At 41.9% G+C, this 25,201-nt stretch overlaps 1 protein-coding gene across 1 annotated transcript in view; it reads left to right on the forward strand.

Moving 5' to 3' along the window:
- Window positions 1–22,752, forward strand: part of HOMER2 (homer scaffold protein 2) — a 59,731-nt gene extending 36,979 nt beyond the window's left edge. Inside the window, exons 3-10 of the mRNA XM_072870269.1 lie at window positions 4,440–4,571; window positions 12,617–12,709; window positions 13,859–13,882; window positions 13,990–14,174; window positions 15,747–15,903; window positions 18,186–18,296; window positions 20,816–20,896; window positions 22,311–22,752. Coding sequence (XP_072726370.1) covers window positions 4,440–4,571; window positions 12,617–12,709; window positions 13,859–13,882; window positions 13,990–14,174; window positions 15,747–15,903; window positions 18,186–18,296; window positions 20,816–20,896; window positions 22,311–22,499 — 972 coding nt within the window. The 3' untranslated portion in view covers window positions 22,500–22,752. The remainder of the gene's footprint in view (window positions 1–4,439; window positions 4,572–12,616; window positions 12,710–13,858; window positions 13,883–13,989; window positions 14,175–15,746; window positions 15,904–18,185; window positions 18,297–20,815; window positions 20,897–22,310) is intronic.
- Window positions 22,753–25,201: the final 2,449 nt, after the last annotated feature.

The following is a 25,201-nucleotide window of genomic DNA, read 5'->3' on the forward strand; positions in this document are numbered from 1 at the left end:
GAGGTTACTTCAGAGTAACAGGTGATGTGAATTTAAAGGGAAAATTCCAGAATAATTCCTAATCTGACACTCTTGTCCCAGAATCAGGGGCCCTTTTCTGATTTAATTTAACACAGTTCCAAAATACCTTGGCTAATATATTAATTAGCTATTTCATAGCTGTTATTTCAGTCTTTTCCCAGGTAGGGAAGCTTTTGACAGGGCTGGCTGCATTGGCTCATCATCCCCTTTGGTGGGTGCCTCATCAGAGGAAGCATCCTGGCCGATTCCTGCTGGCACGTTGGCCCTCCTCCTCGGGGCTGTGCCAGTGGCTCTGCCAAATGCCCACCACGATCGCTGCTCTCCTCCCCTTGGAGCTGAGCTTGCTCTCATCTCTGCTTTTCCCTCTTGCGAATCTGGCAAGCCGGGGCCAATGCGACCAGGGTGTATGCTGTGAGCCAAGCCGGCAAACCCCCATGTGCTGCCCCAGCTCCACTCCCTCTGTACTCCAGCCAGCCGGCACGCACATTCACCCTACATTAATGAAATGGTGACTTGGGAAAATGTGTTTTCAGGAGCCACATCAGCTTTCCCTCTTTAGTGCGGTGTTGTGATAGGGGGAGTGTGGGAGGCGAACCCTTTAAATACTTGAAGCGTCCCCTAAAAGAAATGGCAGCTGTATATATGGGCACTGCTCGTTACAAGCTGCCAATACTTTTATTTTCCTTCTACGCACTCAGGTCATCTTGTGACCTCTCCCTGCTTGATTTATTTGGCAGTTTCTCTCCGTGGGAAGGCAGCGGGATGGGTGTATTACAGCCTATGAATGTTCTGCTCTACGCCAGCTTATTTGCATTCAGTTTTATCTGATTAATATACCCGGTGTGTCTCCAAATGTCTGGAGTCATTTCTGGGTGATGTAGCGCTACCTTGTACTGTGAAAATTCTTGTGTGTCATCTTTAAATAAAATTTAGATCTGTCAGGATTGTTTTTCTCCCAAAGGAAGTGAAATTAGTATGAGATTTTGTTTGGCTTATGCGGATGTATCAGGAATGTTCACCATCTGATATGATTGCATGTAGATGAGAGCAAAGGCAGATATTTTTTTTAACCACATGTAGACAACTCAGGATGATGAATGAGTTTATTATTCTGTAAGGTGCTTATTATATTATGCTCCTCTTTGCCTTTGTCTTCAGGGAGAACTCTTTAACCACTTCAGGGGTTGATTGCATTTGATTAAAGAGTAGTTTGTCTTTTGAATCCATTATCCTGGATGAAAGTCCACAAGTTTATTCTGGTTTCTGATGCAGCCAGAATTGCACCACGTGTGTATTATACGAATGAGGACCAAATGCAAAGTTATTTCATAAGAGCCCATTTGAATTGATGAGTTGCCTTTTCTTATAGACTTATGATACTGGATTGCAGTTAGGGGTGGAAAAGAGCCCACAGGCTCATCCTGCCTGCAGCAGCTTACAAATATGTCCTTTCCCTTCTGCGCCCTTCCCCTCAGCTCCTTCTTCCTTTGAAACTTGAAAATTCTGGCTTATCCTTTCGTGAAAAAAGAAAATTTTCCCGGCTTGGTTGATCATTCCTTTTGCAGTGGCCACAAAGGCTTCCCCTGCCTTCTGCCCTGGCTGGAGACCTCCTACCTGGGAGATGGAAGAGTGGTGGGGAGTACTTTCCTTCTAGTCTCACGTAGCCAAGGGTGAGCCAGCTTTGGGAGGGGCAAAGGCTGGGTTACCTGGCAGGAGCGCTTGCAAGCCTCACTTTTCATTGTTCTTTGAAATCATAACACCCTTTCTTTCTCCTAAACACAACCAACATGATAGTTCCCTGGCCAATGTAGTGTCTCTGCTCCGAAATGATGACCAGATTTACGTGGGAAGTTAATGTACAGGCTGATGCTCCCAAAGTTTAATGTTACAGCATCTTCCTGTGAGTGTGTCGGGGCGATGGGGTGAGGATGGGGAGGAAGACCAGGTGGATAAGTATGATGTACCCTCAGCATCCAGCTCCTCTGAACCGTTTCCATGAGCTCTGATTTAATCTCCTAAGCTTTTACTTAGGTTTTCACTTCTCCGTAGGAACACAGCGTTTCTGAAGTGCCTGACTGACAGAGGAGGATTTAAGGAAAAAAAAAGGTAGAGCCGGCTTCCAGGCAGCTTCACTAATTGCAGCTTATTATAAATTTAACAGATGAACTGTCAATTTCTTGAAGGTGTGTGATCACCACAACCTTTTCTTGGATTCTGCACTGTCTATAGAAAAAATTACCCTCTAAGGTGCTAAGCTAATGTGGTTCATTTCATTGCTCAATAAGATGTTTCCTGGTTTACAATTTGCAGGCTTCGTTATTCCTTTTATCACTTCTTTGATAATATTGGACTGTGGTCTAAAAGATCTCTTTGGTGTGTTTTTTTATATATTTGTATTTACTCAATGATTCTTGTAGGAGGTATGGAAGAATTTTATTCTTCTCGTAGTCTGCTTCCAGTGAGTGAGGCTGTTGCCTTTCAGTAAAATGGGTCATTTTATTAGTTTTTCCCCACAGATGTCTAATTTGATGGGCACAGTAGGACTGAAGTAATACTTTTTATCACTTGAAATTTCTGGGTACTTCAGAGCTTCTAAAATAAGTTCTGTAACTTGAGAAGCTAAACATTTGTAAGTAGTTCATCTGCCTGATGTAAGATTTTTAAAGAAGAAATATACATATAGCACTTTCCTTAAAGTTTTTGGAAAGCATCCTGATTTTTCTGGGTTGGTGGTAGCTTCTCCTCCTGTTCTTGTGACTCTCTGTATCATGCAATCCTCGTATCGTCATACTCCCTTTGCGTTGTCAAAACCCTTCATAAAATCTTTGATTTTCTTTTAATTTAGATCTCTGAAATCGCACTTAGATTTTATATTGGCTGCATTTCTGTTGTGCGACTTAGCCGGAGGAGAGTGCGTCTGGGCAGCTTTGCTCATACCTCTGCCTGTCAACCGGCCATTCAAAAAGATGTTTCGACCCTGAAGCTGATGTCTGTATAGTGTGTCGGCCAGCGCTGGTTGCAGAACCACCTCTCCCCCTTCCTTCCCTGATTCTTCCCATGCAAAAAAAAAAATTCAGGAGCATCAGCCACCTGGCTCTTGTCTGCTCTGATCCTTTTGGTGAAACTTTCAGTGGTAGGAAATGGCAGAAAATCGTATGTTTATTTGAAAGTGATGATGCAAAAAGAGGGAAACACTGAAGTTAAGCAATTTCTAAGAAAGCAAAAAAAAGCATCAGCACAGAGGTCAGAAGTTAGGGAGGGGACGGAGGCAAGTAATGATCTTTCTCTGGTAAATTTAATTCACACTTTTTGCTAATGTAAATGATAGCTTAGCAAAAAAACTCCTTGGAATACACAGTAAATGATGTTGCCAGGATACTTCCTGATCATGTTAATTAAACTGTCCCACAGATTTGGCTTAATTACTGTGTAATTTGCATATTGGAAATGATGGTACGCATTACTAAAGAAAGCTCCTATTCTGTTACCAGAAGGAACATTGTACATGAATTAATTTCCAGGGGAAGGAGTCTCTAGACTCATATAAAGATGTATCTTGAAAATAAAGTTAAGATTTTTGGTAATGAACTGACATATATCTCATTTCTTTTTGCAAGATTACATTTTATGCTTGTTCCACTAAGTTCCTTAGAGACTTCATCCCAACAGCCTTCCTCATGTTGGCTATTTCTTTAATTACAAGAACCACTGTTGCTTTCAAGGTTGCTGGTGGTGAAGCAGATATTAGTTAACTTGTGTAAAGTGGCAGAATATTTGTCTTGAGGCCCACATTTGATCCTGCATGTGTGTTCTTGGTGGTGCACTTCACCACCCTCCCAAGTTAAACTCATTACTAAGCTACCACTTTCTCCTTGTCTTGTTTTTTGTTGTTGGTTTTTGTTTTTTTTTTTAATTTCTGACATGTCTCAGGCATCCTACTTGTGGAGGCCCAAGGCCACGTGGAGAAATGCAGAAATATCTCTTTGCTCTTCCAGTCTGAGGGCAGGTATTGCTGGTGGACACCCTGCTTGGAGGCCTTGGGCCATCCCGGGTGCCTGGTGGGGCGGTGGGAGTAGCCGTGTGCCTTTGTAACACTGAAAAAAGAGGATTTTGCATCGGCATTTCTGCCAGGGTAGTTTTATAGTTCCTGTCCCTGCTGTTGCTTTGAGTTCAGTTATGTTCCTGCAGTGGTGTTTAACTGCAGGACCATGACAGTGCTTTGGAAAAAGAAGATGAAACATCAAAATTCCTGCATGAAGTAAGACAAGATAGAAACTGTTTTGTTTTGGGAAAAAATTTCTGAATACAGCAATTTCCCAATTTAGACTGCTAATTGCTTTGGATGATTTCGTTGCTAGGATATGCATTTCCGATGTGGCTTCTACTTTTTAATTCTTTTTTGATCTGTTTTTAAACAGGTGATCATAAACAGCACAATCACACCTAACATGACCTTCACTAAAACATCGCAGAAGTTCGGCCAGTGGGCGGACAGCAGAGCAAATACTGTGTTTGGTTTGGGCTTTCCCTCCGAGCAGCAACTGACAAAGGTACCGGGGCTCGCTGAATTTCTGCAAAGGCTGTCTTGTTTCTTATTAATGAAGAATTGCATATACCCATCTGACCTCTTCTGAGCCGCATGCTTCTGCAAGTCCTCTTCATCCATGCAAGTTGCCCATCTCCTATAATTACCCAGTGCCTGTATATACAGAAGCAGGCAGTATTGCAAACTTTATGGTCAAAACCATAAATTAAATCTGAGCACCGATGATGGTACTAGCGAGGTGATCTAGACAGTATCTTGCCCAGCGTGGCTGAAAGCATTTGTGTTTTCAGATGTTTACAGAAACAACCTGAACTCTGAAGTATTTTTTGGCATCTCCCTGCCCCATGTGCTCATTTCAGCTGAAAGTGGCACCAAAAGCAAAGGGAACCACTGATATGCCAGGACTGTTGGCATTAGGGCTGCCTGATGTCTCTGAAGGAAGAGAGCTGCTATTCCAGCCTCAGAAATGTGCGTTTTGATGACTTGCTGCTGTTGGTAGCTAACTGAGGTAGAGTTGCCAGCCCCCGGGACTTGCTGGTGCCCTGGTTTTGCAGATGCCACTGTTGGTGGGGCCATGCTCTCAGGAGGCTCGGTAAACTGACCTGGGTTAAAATACTGCTTTTTTGGCATTTCAGCTCAGTGGTGTGATTTGCAGCTCTGACTTGAAGCAGTTTTATCACAGACCTGGGGAGGTGACAGTGAGTGGTAGCAGAGGCAGGGGATGAGTAGCCGGGGAGGTCTGAGACCAGGTTTGCTGGCAGAGCTGTGTCTTGGAGCTGCACCCCAAAAGTGGGTTTGGTATTAATGCAACCCTTGCCTGGACCAAAGACTGGCTACAACAGCAGGCTTGTAAAGTCTAGAGCTGCCTCTTGTAAGGAATAACCAGCGGTTTAAAATACATCCTCTGTCATTAGATCAGGGGTCTCACCCAGTGCTCATCAAGCAGCTGAGATGTTTCATGCAGTAAAAACACCCTACTTATCGAACACATAGTTGACACTTGAAGCATGGCTACTTGGCACTGGGTTTTGTCAGTTATCTCAACATTGTGTCCTTGGGCATGGCCCACAGTCTCTCGTGTTGCTGTCCTCTTGTGTGCTTTGATATGAAAAGAATCAGGAGAACAAGATGTTTCTTGTAGCATCTAAAATAGCAAAAGCAGACCATTGCGATAGAAGGAGGACCTTTCCATCAACTGAATTGTTATAAGAATTTATTTTACCAAGTCTGTCTTACTGAGTTATTGCAATTTCCAGAGAATTTAATTTTTTGCAAATATTTCTTAAAGGTAAAGCATATTTTACTTTTCACATTAAATTATTTTTGGACTTGGGATGTCCATAAAGGTGCCATGGGAATAGTCTGCTCTTCTGGGATGCTAAGGCCACCCAGCCATTCACATGCAAAACTGATTTTTAAACATGAGGTGCTGGTGCCGGTTATGTTTTATGATGCTTAATCAAGTATAGAGGACTGCTCATTTTACCTATGCACATTCTCCACTCCTGTGGCAAAGAGGTGTTCATAATAGCTAAATAAGTAGTATGGGAATATGGGAGGATTAAAGTGGACCTAGGAGAATAGTTTGTTTTGAGTAACAGATAAGCATGATACAGTGCAACCTTTGGACACCAAATGAAAGAATTAGCACCAGCAGATAGTAATTTTTAATCCTGGATTACTGAAGTCACACCTCTGCAACATGGCAGGTGACCACATGATACCTCGGTGCTGGCTGGGGTTAAACGTGCACCATGTGCTGTGTGGAGCCGGTGGTGCTGAGGCTGGCTCCAGAGATGAGAGGTATAACAAGGCATGAGGTACATTTGGAGGTCCTTGCACCCCAATCAGAGAAATTTTACCAAAAACTGTCCAAACACGTACTTAGAATAAATTTAATGCTGGTATCAGAAAGCAGCTCTTTAATGTTCATGTGGCCGGACTAGAGCCACTCTGAAAAACATGTCGTGGGCACAGGGGCCCCAGTGCCAGCTGTGTTTCTCTCCAGATCGGTTTGCACATCTGTTTGCACTGCAGGATCTGCTGAAGAGCCCACTGCTGATAATACAGCCTTCTACTTGCAGGAAAAGCTTTCCAAATCAGCAGAAAGACTTTTTCTGGTCAGAATATCGAAGGGGAGCTTAAGGGGAGCACTTCTGAAAATGGCTCAAGATGATCTATTTAAAAAAAAAAATCTGACAGTTATCTATCTGGAAAATATTAGAAAACCTGGTTTTTTATCACTGTGCAAAGCAATGGGACAAAGATATCCTTTATCATCCATGCTCTTCAGTTTAATTATTGAACCATTAGTACGAAAGATCAGAGATGGTGGAGAGATTACAGATGTATAAGTGTATTGGGAATAGTAAAATCAAGTTTCATTTTATGTTGATATCATTATACTCTTATAAAAGATATAAATTAAAGCTTGCCAATTTTGCTGGAAATAATTGAAGCTTTTAGTCGGGAATTGGAAGGACACACTGAAACTCCACTAAACCAGAGATCAATAGCCCTGGCTTAAAATAACTAGCTAAATAAATAAATAGAGCCGGAAAATGTCTGCTGAAAACAATGAATAATAATGAGACATGAGAAGAGGTTAGCACACCTAAAAATGTCTGCATTTTTAAGTATACTGGTTGGCCTAATAAAAGATATTGCCTCTTTCTAATGCCTTTCTTCTCTTGAGATATTTAAGCATTAATCCATACCTATAGGGAAAAGCAGTTCAAATTAAACATGAGCCATTAATGAAAACTGCATTCAGTGACCTAGTAACCTAATTACCATTCACATTGATTGGGAGAATCCCAGGGCTTAAAGTTGATGTCCTACTCAAGGGTCCTCTTCCCCTCTTGCAGGACTCGCTGACCCTCCTTTCCCCCCTTCCCACCCTGTGCCTCAAAAAGGTCTCAAGGCATTATTCGTACATTGCTACAGCCAGATCGAAATAGGTGAGAATTAATGGTGTGCCTGGGTGTGATGAAGAGGCAGGGCTGGTGCTGTAAAGGTAGCGATGTGTTTTGCACATAAAGTGGTTAAGTAAGATTTCTGCTATCATTCAGGGTGCTTTGACGCAGACGTGCTATCTGAGGAGCTGTAGGTAGTCAAGGGCATAGGGACAAAGATTTATACAGGTGAGAAACGCAGTAAGCCCAGACTTTGCACATCATAAAGCAACTGCATCCAGCATCTGGGAAGCACTGGACTTTATTTCTATGCCTGCGTGCACATTATTTGTGCGGTATTTGCCAGGTGCTGTGTTGCAGTGGAGAAAGCTTGGAGCAGAGCTTGCCCCTGCCCCCAGCAGGCAGCGCAGCCCCCGCCCCGGTCCAACCGGCTTCGGTGCTGGCAGCGCACTGGCTGCGCTAGAGCAGGTTACCAGCCACTTTCTGGAGTAAATAGTCTTGTTTGCTGCCGATCTGCCCAGTACTGAGGGCTCATCCGGAGAAAACCATGAGCAAAGCAACACATACCTTGTGGGTCACAGCACGGCAGTGCTCCCCAACGGGAACGTCGCATCACCCAGCCTTCCGCAAACCCAGAGGGCGATGAAATATTTATGAGACTGCTTTGGGTGGGAGCAGCTGTTTCATCTATCTGACACTGGCACAATTTGTCAGTAGGAGACATAAAATATTATGCCAGATCAGGAGCTTAAAATTTACACATACAAAATGATACTTTTTACTGTATAAAATGTTAAGAAGGTCTATTTAAATATATATATTTCTCCAAGTGACAAGCTGGCTGCAGATTTGAACAGCCTTTAAATAATTTGTGCAATGCACAGTAGCACCCTTGAGTCCCCATTAAATTTCACTGGCCAAGACTCATAATCAAACGGTGCTCTTGGGCTGCAGCAGCCTGACTAAAAGGCTTCACAAGTGTTGGTAGCAGCAAATCTTTCCCATATTGCAGCTTAGTCTCACAGCTTCCTGGGGCATGGGAAGACACGTCATATAATCCATGATGGACTATTGGAGCGGTGTTTAGTTGGTGTTTCTCCTACTCCAGTCTTTTTTTTGCTAATTTTGGGGAACGTTGTCTGCCTGAGGACAAGGGTGGAGGAAAGGGAAGATGAAGGGAGTAAAGATGGAAGGAGAAGGAGAATGATGATTTTTTTAGTTGATTTTAGGTTTTCATACGTGCATTGCCCCTCGAGACTACATTTACCAAGTTTTCATTTACTAAACAAGATTATTTCACTTTTCAACTAGGAATTTCACGTCTAAAAAGCACTCCCTATTGTTGCAATGGTTTGATAGCTCAAAGTCAACTTAGATCTTGGAGGTGGCACATGATTTTGTAGTATCAGTTATTTGTCAATTATTTATGTTTGGGGCAGAAGAAATCAGTTACTGGAGAGAAAGCATCTCTAATTTCTGCCAGTGATTAGATACCGTGGCTGTGCCATCACTCTCAGAGACGGTCTCGGGATCTGGGTAGCTTCAGAAATGCCTGGTCTGCTGCTGTAGCAATTAGCGTTGGTAATGCTACTCAAGTTTGGGCTGTCACCACCGTGTTGCTGCACTCAGAAGAGTAATCAAGTGAAAGGCTTTAATTTCATAACAATCCAAGTGATCCTCTGTAGCTTTCAAAAATAGACTGTTAGTAAAATCTGGCAAGTATTAATTAGCAAAGAATAAAAAAGAAGCGGCACCAGAACTCTTTATGGACTGACTGTTTCCAAGTGTGTGGGGTAAACAAAAACCAGAGACAGTCTTTCACCACTGTTTCGGTTACAGCTGTCTTTATGTTTGTAACAATGATAAGAATGAAGAGTGATGTTTTGACTCTTGAAGCTGAAGATCTGTCACTAAAATGGTGAAAAATTCAGTTATTTGTACTTGTTTCTAAAAGCAAATGTGTTAAATATCTGTGTTAGTAAACTAGAGACACGACTGAAATCTATTGTGCAATGAGATTATCAGTTTTATATCAGTTTTCTATTTTCCTCAATCATATACAATTTTTTATTAGGGAAATGTGGAAAAATGTAATTTTCTTCTCAGCTCACATAATTTTCCACAGCAGTCTCCTGTGTGCTTTACGAAGATAGTTGAAAAAAAAAATTTGATAGAATCATAAAATCGTAGAATCATAGAATCGTTTAGGTTGGAAAAGACCTTTAAGATCATCAAGTCCAACTGTTAACCTATCACTGCCAAGTCCACCACTACACCATGTCCCTAAGCACCACATCTACACATCTTTTAAATACCTCCAGGGATGGCGACTCAACCACTTCCCTGGGCAGCCTGTTCCAATGCTTGATAACCCTTTCAGGGAAGTAAAATTTCCTAATATCCAGTCTAAACCTCCCCTGGCGCAACTTGAGGCCATTTCCTCTCGTCCTATCACTTGTTACCTGGGAGAAGAGACCGACCCCCACCTCTCTACAACCTCCTTTCAGGTACTTGTAGAGAGCAATAAGGTCTCCCCTCAGCCTCCTTTTCTCCAGGCTAAACAGCCCCAGTTCCCTCAGCCGCTCCTCATCAGACTTGTGCTCCAGACCCTTCACCAGCTTCGTTGCCCTTCTCTGGACACGCTCCAGCCCCTCAATGTCTCTCTTGTAGTGAGGGGCCCAAAACTGAACACAGTATTCGAGGTGCGGCCTCACCAGTGCTGAGTACAGGGGCACAATCACTTCCCTAGTCCTGCTGGCCACGCTATTTCTGATACAAGCCAGGATGCCATTGGCTTTCTTGGCCACCTGGGCACACTGCTGGCTCATATTCAGGTGGCTGTCAACTAACGCCCCCAGGTCCTTCTCTGCTGGGCAGCTTTCCAGCCACTCTTCCCCAGGCCTGTAGCGTTGCATGGGGTTGTTGTGGCCCAAGTGCGGGACCTTGCACTGAGCCTTGTTGAACCTCATACAGTTGGCCTCAGCCCATTGATCCAGCCTGTCCAGATCCCTCTGCAGAGTCTTCCTACCCTCAAGCAGATCAACATTCCCGCCCAACTTGGTGGCACCTGCAGACTCGATCCCCTCGTCCAGATCATTGATAAAGATATTAAACAGGACTGGCCCCAACACAGAGCCCTGGGGAACACCACTTGTGTCGCGGCCTCCAACTGGAGTAAACTCCATTCACCACCACTCTTTGGGCCTGGCCATCCAGCCAGTTCTTTACCCAGTGAAGAGTACACCCGTCCAAGCCATGAGCAGCCAGTTTCTCCAGGAGAATGCTGTGGGAAACATGAGAGATCGCTTCCAATTCTTTTTATCTTTTCATATTTCATATAGTCCATGAAGAACCTTCATACATTTTTCATTCTCGCCCATAAAGATTTATTGTAAAAGAGAGACTCAAAACAGCCGTTTACTATTTGCAAGAAACCCAAGTGTAGAGCTTACTGTTGATACAATACTTTAGAAATAATCAGTTTGTTATAGGTGTTTTGTCACCGCAGGAGATACATTTTGTGTAAAGTTGGAGTTAAATCACTTAAGGTGAAAATGTAATGTAGTTATCCCTAATGATCTTTATAGTGCTACAAAAGTAATCAAGTCATTTGTGCATGTAGTGACTGCACATGCCATCAGATAGGAACTACTGCCATCCAAGAGCACATACTTTGCATATGCAATTTCAGCTGTTGTATAGAAAACAGCTGGATTTGAGAGCTCGATCTTCATTCATAAGCATCATCACAGTTCGTAGTCTACATTCAAAATTCCACTCGGCTTTGAGAATGTGCTCGTCCGTGGGATTTATGGATGACATATGTGTGTTTGTCGGAAATTTCCATTTGTGTGTGTTATACAAAACACAGGTGCCTCCATGTATAAATCCAGTTTTCTCTTAGACCAGTTGGAGAAGATTTGTTTTATCAGTCTTTACAGTCCCAGTGTTTTACTGAGAGAGAGCATGCTAAATACCCGCTGTAAATCTAAAAGTTAGAAGATAAGATTAGTAAGTGGATAATGATTCTTCCCATTCTTTGACTATAAAATGTGATGTGTGTTCATGCTTTTATTTACAATTTTGTCATAAGTGTTCTGAATTACCTGAGAATATAATGGCAGTCCTTTTATTCACAAACTGTGCAATAAAATAGATTTATTTATATGCACTTTTAATGTGTCTTTCCTTTCTAGCGTTTCAAGTTTCTCAAAGCACAGGCAAGCAAGACCAAGCTGCTTTAGCAGGAAGACGAAGTTACCCATTCTTATACAGGCTACATCTTAATTAAAAAAAAAATTTTATGCCTTTTCTTTCATCTTTGCAATCCTCCTTTTAAAACTTTAAACACTGTTTAAAGTGTTTAAAGGCCTGCAACCCTGACTGGCTCTGATAATACTTGTATTTCAAAAGTGCCAGACTGGCTTCGGAGCAGATGTCCTACAGCAACTTGTAGAGATTGGGATCATTACTTTTCATCTTTATCTTTCCTTTCCCCTGCCTCCCCCAGCTTGATATAACCCTCTTACCGTAAGGAAGCATTCAAGCCTTTCCCTGAAGTCTTCTACCTTTATTTTTGCCAGTAATAAGGAAATTAGACCAGAAAAGCTGTGTTTTCATATGGCCCCATCATACATGCAGGTGTACCTTTTTCTGCTTTTTTCTGTGTCTTGATAATCCCTTGCTTGCATCCTGCAGATATCTCATGAGCTCATTTGCATCCTTTAATTTCATTGACTTGCTCTTAGGAATAGAAGACATTGATTTTTTTTTATCCAAACATATGTCTTTTGTACTTGTCAACTTTAATAGACTGTCAACACTGAGTGAAACAGAGGAGGGGGAGGAAATAAACAAAACCAAATCAAACCAGAAGACACTAGTAGCTCCTTTTTTTCTCCATGGGTTTTTACTGTGATTGGCCAGAGCTTTTGTCCCTCTTTTAGAAACACCCCCATTCCTTTTGAAAGAACCTCCCTGCCAAAGAATTAAAATGTTTTTTCTTGCCAAAAATTTTAAAATATCAAAATTAGTTATTCACTTTTGGAGATCTATGAACCATATAAATATAGTAATCTGAACAGTTTAATAGATGATAAATCATTTTGATAAATATCTTTCATGCTTTTTCCAGTTTGCAGAGAAATTCCAAGAAGTAAAAGAAGCTGCCAAACTAGCAAGAGACAGATCTCAAGAGAAAATTGAGACCTCAAGCAATCATTCCCAGGTTTGTAATTTAGTTTTAATACCTGTGTGCATACAGGATAAATAATTTAAAGTTAAATTTTCTAATGGACTGTACCAGCTTCTGGCAGCAAGCTTAAAGTATATAAAATGAAGATGGCCAAAGGTAATTGTCCGCTGCTGGACATTAACATTGTCAGAGGAAGATTTTTCATCCATCCATGCTCTTTGCCTTCATTTATATCTAATTTTTGTCAGCAGTTCCTGAGCTGTTCTAAGTTTTTTAATAACAGGGAAAGCTGTACATCCTTTGATTTGTACTGTTACACATACTTCAGATCACAGGAAAGTAAGTCAATGTAGTGCTTCAGCAGACAGTAAATGAGATTCATCAAGATACTCTTTTTGTCACCTGTCTAATCTACTTTTGTAGGAGTTCGGTTTGCCAGTGGCGAGACTGACTTTGTGGCCATAGTGTTTTATTGCCTGGATGTGATGAATTGAAAGCTGTGGTGTGGGAACAGAGGCAGTGCTTTAGTGAGTGGCTGGAAGAAGCTTGTGTTGCATATTTGTACAATACACTTTTCTAGACAGCACACCTTGGTATAGCCAAGTGCCTCCCTGTCCAGGGACATCTGGGTTTCTTACAGATTGAGGAAATTGAGTGTTGTCCTGGTCTCTCTATGTGTTTTGACTGTAACTTCATACGCATTGCGTTAGGTAAGAACGAACCCTGTTCAGCAGGTGTTCTTGGCCTGGGCTAATGTATGGAGGGAAGTTAGATGAATTTTGATCAGAGAGGAATTCAGATGCATGATTAGAAAAAAGTTGCTGAATGCTCTTAGTCTTGCAACTAACCCCCACAAATATCAATCTGAGAGGCTGACTTTGGATACTCATTTTTTGAAGACTTTGGTCATGGCCTTTATGGTTCACTTTGTTCTCTGTTGGTGATCAGAAGCAAGCAGTCTGTGAATGGTATGTCTTTGGAGGAGCCGTATCTTTTTTTTTTTATTTTTGGTTTGGACTGTGTGTGCTTCCAGGTGCACTGTATTGTTTCATTATCTTAAAAAAAACAACCAACCTTTAGAAAACAGAAGCCTTGACAGTTAAAACACTTTAAAAAATGTTTTTGAATGCTTTAAACTTCTATTTTGTGTATCATTATCATTTTTTCATTCTTTTTAAACAGACCAGCTTTGCAGCCAAGATAAGGGTATGTGTTTGTTACCACTGGTCTGCCAGGAGAGCATATGCAGCCTAGGTCTCAGCAGCGTGGTGTGGGATCAAGATTACAAAGAAATTGGTGTTGTGGTGTTGCAGGAGATGCAGGAGAAGCCCGGTGTTCATTTGTGTGTTGTGCTGCAGGAATCTGGACGTGAAACACCATCTTCCACTCGAGCATCTAGTGTGAACGGGACAGACGACGAGAAAGCATCACACAGTGGACCTGCTGAGGCACATCTCAAGTCTGAGAATGATAAATTAAAAATTGCTCTAGCCCAAAGGTGAAGTTCCTTTAATACCTAAATTGCATTGGAATAGCGTGCTGTAATTATCTGATGGCTAATGATATTAACAGAAATTATTCAAATGTAATTGCATTAATTTAAAATGATGCAGCAGAATGGATGAATGAGCAGATTTTAGCAAGTACCTCCTGGTATCCAGTTGAGAGATATTTACCATTTAGTTTTTTCCTGATCTAGTTCATGATGAAATGAGATCTCTTCTATTCTGCTGATGCCAACTCTTATAACCACCTTCATTTGTGAAGTTTTAGAGCTACAGAAATAACATTAAAGCCATGGGGGAGCAATTGCTACTGATAACATGTGAAGCCAATCTCCTCTTCCTCTTGGAGTTTGCTACATTTACTTCAATGAAAATAGATATGGATATTTAAAATTATAAAAGGGGATGAACTCAACCTAAAAAAGTTGAAGTGAGAAATATAATTTCACTGGGCTGCTTAGAAGTCTTACGGGGATGTTTCTAAAGCTGTGGACAATGCCCCTTGAAGTCACATTTTTTGCTATTTGCTTTGATAAATTATTTGAAAATGCTGAGAACAGTAATTTGCAGCTGTAGTGAAAATACCGGCATTGGAATATGCAAAGTTACAACATTAAAATACCATAATTCTCTACTGGGATCTTGCCTTATCTGCCTCTTGCATGTGAATATATCTGTGAATGGAAAGAAAATATAACAGGATCAAGCTACTCTTAAAAAGCTATTTAAAAAATAAGGCGGCACCATAAGCAGTGTTACCCAGTGAGCAATTCTAAGCTTGCATATATTGTATTTGATGTACATCATCTCTCTTTATTGACATTTCAATAGCGTAACCTATTTAAAATCATAACGTTTGCTCGTTCCTCCTGCTGAAGACACCTCCACAGGCAAGGAGCAGCTAGCATGTAGGGAGTTTCAAAGCCTTCCTTCCATTCACTCTCTAATCTCGTGCTCTACACTGCAGCTTGAAGCTTTGGGGAATGACTAGTTTAATTCTTCAGCATTATGTAACACTTTTATATTTAAGGCTGAGCATTTAAAAAAAATCAAATATAGGTAGTGTCAACCCCCTGACATCTTCTGTTCTGAATTATTGTACCACCTGCAAACGTGTAGAGCTGCTTTGTTGCAGGGCTACCATGTCCCCAGGCCGGCACTGCAGCGGGTGCTCAGCGAGGCACAGCCATGCTGCTCTGGAGGCGAGCACAGACCGTGCACAGCGCCGGAGTAAAACCCCTGTTTGCAAACGGTGGAGATCCCAGCTATCAGCTCAACCCTACAGCCTGCTTTGACAGCAGGACTTTTGTTCCAGAAGCACAGGTCACTGTTGCTGGAGTTGGTAGATCCCTTTGTTTTGGCAGAGACAGTCAAGTTAAGGCTTATGTTCTCCTTAGGCGGGCAATGGCTAGGGGCAAGTACATACATCTGAGTATGCTTGATCTTATTAACAACAGATCATTGGTAAACACACACCATGGGTGCATGAGTTTGCAGTCAGGTAAAGAGTAATGATATGCAGGATTAAAAGGCGAAGCCACCTAATGGCACCCTGGTTTTCTCAGTTCATCCAACGTGAAGAAATGGGAGACGGAGCTGCAGACGCTGCGGGAGAGCAATGCCAGGCTGACCACGGCGCTGCAGGAGTCCGCGGCCAGCATCGAGCACTGGAAGAAGCAGTTCTCAGCCTGCAAGGAGGAAAACGACCAGCTCAGGAGCAAGGTAGGAGCACGTGCCCACAGGAGAGCCATCTCTTCCAGTTAGCTGCTCCCACCATTGCTCTTTCTCTTGGATTTCTGCTGCTTTATCTTTGTGTGTGGTAGGAGATGGCTTCTGTCTTTGAAAGGGAAGTGAATGGGGGGGTTAAGGCATCTGCTTCCCTCTGCACACAGCGGGCAGGGAAGTTCAAAGGGCTGGGATCAGCGGGAGGACTGGTGCTGCCGCATCACGTGAAGCTCCCTGCCTCTTGTTTTGGGAGACTTGGTGTCAGCAGGGGTTGCTGGCCGGGGTGATAAAACAGAAGCGTTTTAAAAGTGGGATTACTATTGCATACCCCTTTCAAAGCTCACTTAAATACTGCCAGATGATGAATGAGCAGAAGGCAAGGTTATGGCCTGGTTACCCACAGGAAACCAAACTGGGAACCACTCAGTGTTAGAAGCAAATCCCAACAGCGGGCAGGGGAATGAGGACGTGAGTTATGTCCTCAGCACTGCGGGCTGTGAGCTGGGTCCTCCAGCACTAACGCCGGCCACATCTCGTCCAGAAACCTGCCAAAAGTCGTCATCAAAAGCCTTTTCCCCTCCATTACTGAGCACAGCATTTCTCAGTAGCATAAGACTGAGGGTGAGCAGCGACTACAGCAGAGAACAATTGAGAAGTTTAAATTTTTAAAGCCTCAGTTTGAGTACTCATTGGTACTGTTCCTCAAATAATACAGTGCTATCTGCAACAGCCCTGCACAGGGCACCAACCCGAGCACGGGGAAGCTTGGTTTCCGTGGGCACCACTCACGGAATAATTTCACTCTATTAATCTTAAATGTCTTTGAAAAATCTGGGCCCTTTCCCTGCTTGCTTAGAGGGATCACTGGGATGTTTGGTGTAGAGATCAGATTGTATCAATCTGGTGAGGATTTTTTGTTGTTTAGTGTTTGCTTTCAAAGAAGGAAGGAATTTAATATCTTTTTGTGTGTCACTAGGCTGGCAAATAGTATTTCAGTGTTGGAGGTGGCCTGGGTTGCCTGTCGGCACTGAAATTCCATGTGGAGCATCCTTTTCCCCAGGCAGATACTCTCTATTTGCATGTATTTTAGGTGTGCACGGTGATAATTCAGAATTCAAACCAGAGCTGTATTAACTGATATTACATTAACACATTAATATTAGTTGTTACATGATTTGGGTTCCTACATCCAGTCTCTTTTGGGTAGGGGAGAAGTGAGAGACTGGAACAGTATGTTATACGAAAATAGCGTAATTTACAGTGTAGTTTTTTACTTTTCTATACTGTTGCAGAGAAAAGATGTTCTCATTAACATTAACTGATGAAACATGCCACATCTCAGTAGCTGTAGCCTAGATATGAGATTATCAAAACACCGCCTTACTACAGCTGCAAAGTCATCGTACTGATGACTAGCCAGACCATGCAGCAATGCTGTCGGTATAATGCGCTGTCTTATTCTGTGCAGAGAGGTTTTCTGAGCTTTTCCCCCACGTAGGTTCCTTGCTTGGCAGTCACGCTGCACCACTGCAGTGCCCTGGGAAGTCCCTTCTCCTTTATTAATTGGGTCAGAATTTTTTGCATATTGCTCTGCCTTCAAATGAGGGAAGTTGTAATCCCAAAGCAACATGAAGCTGAGAATTAAGGTACATATTTTAATGAGCTGGCCCGTCAGCCTGTGGGAAGTGCATCTCCTGGGAGCTAAGTCCAGAGCTGGCAGGAGGAGGTATAGAGAGAGCAAAGCACGTCCCTGGGCGAGAGAACAAAGCGGTGCACGTTGCTCTGAACTGATTCTTCCCCCAAACTTTTGATGTTGTGTCCCTCATACTCCAGCTAGAATAATAAGCAACCCCTGAAGAGGCAAAGCTGGGAGCACTGGAGAGATTTCTTCTCCTTGCTGCATTAGGAAACCTCATCCCTTATAGTCTTGTGTTCATTTCATAGAAATGAAGTGTGGATTTTATCCTCAGCCCCATTTATGTTAGCAGCTTGGTGTTTTGCACATTCTCGAGTAATTATATGAGATACTGTGTGAGAGAGAATAAACACAGTCCCAGGGCTTCCTAGGGGATGTGTAAATTGGCTCTTTTTAAGGAAAGAAGCAATAATTTTGTTGCAGTGAATCAAATGCTATGATCTAGGAAACAGATCCATGACAAATTAAAATTGTCCGTGCTTCCCTCTGCTCAGTGGAGCAATGCTCATTTACATCAGCCGTGGTCTGACCTGAATTTCCAGAAATTTGAAAAACTTCACCTAATGTCTGACATTTCTTAAAGATTGAAGAACTGGAGGAACAGTGCAATGAAATAAATAAAGAGAAGGAAAGAAATGCACAGCTGAGTAGACGTCTCCAGGAGCTGGAAACAGAACTCCAGGACAAAGACCTGGTAAGTGCCCTGAACACAGAAGTGGCATGCTTTAGAGTTTGAGTGGCTGTGTCTGCTTCTCACTTGGGATGTAGATTTATGGACTGACTCACCTACAAGCAGAAGAAGCCTGATGTCTCAGGGTGTCACCCATTTCTAGATTTTCCATGTACAACTTTAGCAATAGTTTGACAGAGTTCCTCAGTCTGTTTCCTGATGTTATGCGCTGTGACAGCACACTTAATTTGGCATTGATTAACAAACATGATACTTTTATGTATACAACACTTTACTCCTAATAGAAGAGCTGGAGTGCTGAAACAAGTTATCCAAAGCCAGACAGATGTATGCTAAGAACAGATTCGGTTGCCAGTCCCCATGTCCTGAATTCCTGTAGACATCAGGAGCATCATTAAAAAGACATCATTTACAAAATAACTTGGCGTTTGTGTAACAAGTCCTGTTTCTTTATCTGGATGGCTTGTAGTCTTCAGCTTTGCCGTTTTACAGTCTCCCTCTGATCTCAGGACTAATGCCAAGAGTGAGAAATTCAGATTCATTTAGAGTAGCCCAGTTTGTCATTTTTGACATACAGGGTGTTCATTTTTCTACGGAGAATGATGTTGATGGCTTGGAGCCCCTGAGCAGTGGGGAAAATAATGGGATCCTTGGTTTTTTCCTTCATTACAGTGGCCAAATGCTCTGTGCTGGCTGAAGAGAAAAAACTGTCAGCAGGTGCAGTAAAGTTTGCCATGTGCTATTACAGCATCTCTGCTGGTGCTCTTAAAAGCAGTGCTGTTAAGGGGTTTTAAGATGGCGCAAGGAAATAGTTTAGGGAGATGGATTTTGATGCAGTGTTATAAATATAATATGGTTTTCAGCCCCATATTTCAAAGGAAAATGTCGTGCTTTCTTCCCAACTTTTCTGTGGTAACAGCATGTACAATAACCCTTCTTCCTTGCTACCATTTTCCTCCAGATTCACATTTTTATGGTACCAGATGAACCAGAAAATTGATTGACTTGTGAATATTACATGCCTATCTTCCATTTACACTGACAATATACTAACTTGTTTTCAAACTGCATACTTACATTAGCAGGGTCTTGATTAGGTCTAAACCACCCATATGTAACCTTTTCATGGTCTGCAATTCAAACCAGCATGAAGCCTGCTCATGGACGTTGCCATGTAAGAGGAGCTGCTGATAGCCTCTTCATGTAGGAAATGAGGAGAGAGAAATGTAAAGGCATGGGAGTCAGGACACAGCTATCTAGTGAAATATTTGTGTTTATATATATACCATATGCCATGTGCCATATAGCATATATATACTATGTGTGTATATATATGCACACGCTGTATTATACTATACATAGTAAGTATACAGTATAGTAGTGTATGTGTATATATATATATATATATAGTAAGTATAGATGGTATGATATATTTATATTTTGAGAGCTGAGCCCCCAGGCATTATTTATGTGTATACAGATATATATGCTTGGGAATCAGGGGGACTTGAGGAAAAAACATTATTGTCTGGTTCTGTGGAAGAGCTTGACTTATGGATTCTGTTGCACTCATGCTGTGCTGTTAAGTTCACCTGTTAGGAAAGAAATCATATTTCATAGCCAAGAAATGTGCCTTTCAGGTAGGACTGGTTTTGCTGTCCTGTGTCAGTACAGCTCAGAGAGGATATGCCCCTGCTTACTCTTGAGACCGTCACCTACGTGGGCAGTTTCTGGAGGGGGCTCTTGCACTTTCTTCAAGCCACAGAGTTTCTCTTGGACCTGCAAATGTGCTTTTCAGATGCTCTGACAATCCTTCTGTAAAATGTACAGGCTTTCTTCAAGTTTTTCCCTACTACCCACATTGGTGGTGTTAATTTGTGGTGTTAATGTATTCAGCTCTCTTAATTTCCATCAGAGACATGGTCTCCTATCAAGTCACGTTGCTCTTTTCATTAACTCCTTTCAGCTAGTCCTCTCAACTTGGATAGTGATGCCAGAACCGAATACAAATTTCAGGGGGGCAGTTCTCAGAGCTGTACAGTGCAGGAGAGCCCATTACAGCTGTGGTCTGTAATGATGCCTCTGCATATGCAGCTTGTAATGCCATTGGCCTTTTTTTGCTGCCATATATAATTGAAAATTCATGTCTAATTTGCTCTTTGCTACCATCTATAAATTGCTTGTAGCATTACAGCCCTTCAGATTCCTCTTTGATTGAATATATCTTTTGCATAGGTATGTGTTTTAGGTTAAGATTTCATTGATACAATTAATGGCATTCACGCTAGAGATCGGATTACATTGTGTCAGAAGTACGAAGTCACAAATATAGTGCAAAAATGTATTTTAGTAGAAAATTAGCATGTGTTTTGGAATATAGACATGCTATTTTGATTATTTTGCATGCAAATACTGTACAGAATACAATAAAATATGCAAAGTCATTTCATATTCTCAAAGTTTCATTATGTTTTAAATTGAAGCTTGCATTCTTTTTTTTTTTTTCTTTTATGTTTTCAAAGGAACTGGAAGAGCTCCGAAAGCAGGGTGAAATTATACCACAGCTAATGTCAGAATGTGAATCTGTATCTCAACAATTACAGGTACAGTTTAGCAATGAAATTAATTTTGAAATAGTTGATACGTTTACTTTCTTTCTCGTAACTATATGCTTTTCTCTGTTCAGACTTCAGTGTTTGAAGGCAAAAGGGCTCCAGTTTGTAAAAACAGAAAATGCTAATTATGTGCAAAATACACCGTGCGCTTCCCAGCACAGGAGTAATTAAATAGCTCCATTTCTTTGCCTTGCTGTTTGCAGAAATTAGTTTGCCTGGGATCATTACATCTGTCTCCTGCAGATTCCAGGCTATCCTGTATCCCGTATTTCTGCTGCTCCGGGCTTGTGGAGCCGCACCGCAGTCATGTGCGTTGAGCAGCGCTCCAAGACCTGCGGCTAATTGCCGCAGTGACACTAGGGAAGGCTTTTTGGAAAGAAGCAGATGAGCGTAGCTGCACACCACCAGGGAAAAAAGTTCACCTGAGGATGCTTTTACATGCTGTGTCATTCCTTTCCAGCAAAGCAGGGCTCGCTGTGGCTTGGTTTGGCACATGTGGCTCCTCTGCTGGGAGGTGCTCACTCGGAGCGGAGCTGGATGGGCTGCGGGAGCCCTGCCCCAGCTGGAGGCTGGGCTTGGGGAGTCACTTGTTAAAGTCGGCGCGTGTGCAAATGCAATAAAAGGAGAACAAGTATAAGCAGTCTCATCAATGAAATCAATCAATCCAATAAGCCATCACTCTGATAATCTTAATGATCTAAAATCATTTAGAAGGCTACTGAGGAGTGCATATACTGAAAATGGTTAAAATATTAATTTTGTTTGATTCAGTATGGTAAAATATGTTGTCTGTGGGTTTTGGTGAGAATACGCATGTGCTTACACACCTGAAATGGAGAACAATAGGCAGAAGAGCTAACTAGAAGGGAAAGTAATAGAACAAACTGCAGCAAGGGAAGTGTTACGTGGCTGCCCCGTTCCTTGCCTGGGTGCTCACACGAAGTGGAACTTTAAAAAAAAATACCAATAAATCCAAAAGTGCTGAATAAAGCAATATTATTCCTCAGGCAGTATTTTCTAAGCTTGTTTTTCAAGGTTAAACCACCATAGATAATTCCGTATGTAATTGGTGGCACAGTGTCTAATTCTGCAACTGTAGCAATGACAGAAATATATGCACAGTGCATGATTTAAATGCGGCTGAATTTTAAGATATCAACCAAATGACAAAATCTGATGCAAAGTGTCTTTTCCAGTTAATCTGTGTCCTTTCCTGCGTGGGCTTTCTTTCCTTTTAATCTGACTAGCACATGTCACTTGCTCTCAGAGGTGCTCGTCTTAATCAGTTTGCAGAAGTCGAAGCAAACTTTTACAGCCCAGCTGCCATTTGTTGCTTTACCCTATTAAATGCTGTTCGTCCTTCTCCTCTATGATTCATCTGATTGTCTCTTTTGTCTTTAAGGCTGCTGAGAAAAAGAACAAAGATCTTGAAGAGAAAGTCAGAACGCTAAGGACAGAAGTTGAAGAGAGCAAACATAGGCAGACCAACCTTAAAACTGAATTAAAGAATTTTTTAGATGTACTAGACGGGAAGATAGATGAATTACATGATTTCCGACAAGGACTGTCTAAACTTGGGGTTGACAACTAGATGGCAATAGATTTTTTTGTAATCTAGGGTCTGGATGTTTGATGTCTTGTTGATCCCAAACATGTGTTTTACAAAATATAACTAGAATGTTCCACTTGTTTGCATTGTTTTTGTACATAGAGGCTGAAAATTTGCTGTGGGTTTTGGGGGCTTTTTTGTTTGTTTTGTTTGTTTACTTTCCAAACCAATCGTGCTGCTCACTGAATTCTGTTGCGATTAGAAACTTTCTATATTGCTGCTCTGGCTTTGTGGGGTTGGGAACAGGTAGAGCGTTCTGTCTCAGGAATCTGGAACTAGATCTACCTTAAAATGAATATGCAGTTAGTTGTTGCAGGGAAATTTATATATTTCTTAAGGGCTGTTGCAACCATAGAAACGGAAAACAAGTCTTTTTCTTGTCTGGACTATCAGCAGTCCTAGCAACATCCACTTTTGTTCTTGGTGGAGCAGAGAGAAGATTAGCGGGAGCTCCTGCAGTTTGTAAAATGTGCCTGTGATGAGCTGCAGTCAAGTGAATCACTTCACACAGATATCAGTATCTCTAGGGACCATGTTAATCAGGCCTGATTCACCAAAAAAAATCCAGTGGATTTCAGATAACCTCCGATACAGGTTGCATGTGCTTGCCTGGACCCATACAGCACAAAGTCAGTGGTGCAGAAATGAATTTCAGCTCTTCAAGTCGTGCATCTTACCCAGTAGGTGAGGACAGCTTCTCTTGCTTAGCAAGATCATCTCTCTTTGGCCTTCAATTTTGAACCCATATAGTTCCGTCATTATGTGCATCTCTGAAAAATGCCCACCTGAGTCTTGGGACCAGACATTTATTTTAAAAAGCGGTATGTTGCTGGTTTGTACACAGGGCGCGTGCACCTCTGTGCAACTTGATCCCTGTTGATTAACTTCTGCAGCAGTGACGAAGGAGATGTTGACCTGAAAAGCCATATAAGGTTACTTGGAGGTGTTGTCAGAAGCAAGTTTCTGCCCAGGAGACTGGCAGGGTCCTGACCACATGAAAACAAAATCCTTTCCTATGATTTCTGCATTCTCACCTCATGTATCTTTGACAGTAGGGTGGGAATTAGTCACGAAGTTAGACTGTCCAAAAAAAACCCCAACCTGAAAGGCAGAAATGCTGTTGTATTCTCAAACTCATTATTCAGCAGATCTAAATATGTTTTGAGAAATGCAAGGTCATACGCTGGGCTCCAACGAGAAGGAGGTTCACTTCATCACAGCCAGGGATGTAAAAGGGCGAGAGAGGAGAATTCAGCCCAGGTTTTCCTCTTGTCGCTAGGACTGCCTTCGCTTTCTTTTTCTTCTTTCTGTGTTGCCTGGTTTGAGAGTCTGCTTACACGGGATGTGAATTAATTCAGGAAAGAACTTTTGTTTATGTGACATTATTACTTGCTTAATTCAGGCGAAAGCTTGGTTAAGCACTGCGTTAGTGCATTCCAGCAGTGACTGATATAAAATGGCCATGCTTTTTTTTATTTAGGGGCTTTTTTTCTTTTCTCGGCACATCTCAATTATAAAAGTGACCTTTAAAAGACAGGTGGGTTATAGATGAAACATGCATTGAATACTTTTTGCACATGGATATATAATCCACATGCTGGAGATAGGTTCTGTCTGCAATTATCCCTTGAATTTTCATTTCATCTGTTACTGTTGCATTACCTTCATTGCCTGTTTTTTAGACTGGACTTTGTGTATTTTTGCTTTTACTCCTTTTAAACAACAAATGTGAAGCTGGGACCTTTCATAAGCATTATGACCATTTAAGTCTCTTTAAAAAAATTGCCGTAGGCTGTTGATATTTAAAAATAAAAATAAAAATCAGGTACATAGCATGTAGGCGTGTGAAAATTAGACTTTGCCAGCGTGGAAGATTCAACAGTTGCATAATGTGGGGTTAGATCAGACTTCTCAAAATTGAAAATGACGTCAGAAACTGTGTGTGGTTGTGCACAAGTAATCTCCATTTTTAGTCTTTTTATTTGATAGCAAGTCAGATAGACACCATCATTTAACAGGCAGCTCGTCCTGCTTCTGCTCTTCTCCCATATGGCTTTAGAGTTCCTGAACTGCAGCCCATCCCTGCGTCAGCTGGGAACCTGGGGATAACACAACTAATAGCTGCAAGCAATACAGGTAGTCAGGGCCCTCCTCGTCACAGTGTTTTACTGCTTTCACATCGAGGACCCTGCTCCTTCTTCTGTTTCCTTTTTCCTATCGAGCAGTCTTAGGGCTTCCTTCTTGGTTTTAATACAAAATATTATTTTTAATGTGATTCTGAGTAGAAGGATGCAAAAGACTCTACAAACAAATTAATTTATTTGGGTTAATCCAGATTTTCTTTGCCCACTTTAGTCAGGTCTATCTCAGATCCAGTTCATTAGGAATGTATTAAGCCACTCTTAAATTGCAGAAAAAGTGTTTCTATGGGATTGCATCAATTTAACAGATGGAGTTTAATACTGGTGCATTGAACCAATGCACAGCTCTGACACAGGTGGTTATTTCTGGGTGCTTCATGCCCACCAGAGGAATGATGGGGTATCCTTAGAGGAATCCCTGCTCTGGCCCTTCTAGTCTTGCCCCAAATGTATGTTTTCCTTATTTGCTATTGCTCTGATGTTGAGTTGTTAGGGATGCCTGTACATGGCTATACGCTGTGGGAAACTCCATACTTCAGGTAT

This window comes from Ciconia boyciana, chromosome 8 (genome assembly GCF_034638445.1).
Source record: "Ciconia boyciana chromosome 8, ASM3463844v1, whole genome shotgun sequence".
NCBI classification, from domain to species: Eukaryota; Metazoa; Chordata; class Aves; order Ciconiiformes; family Ciconiidae; genus Ciconia; species Ciconia boyciana.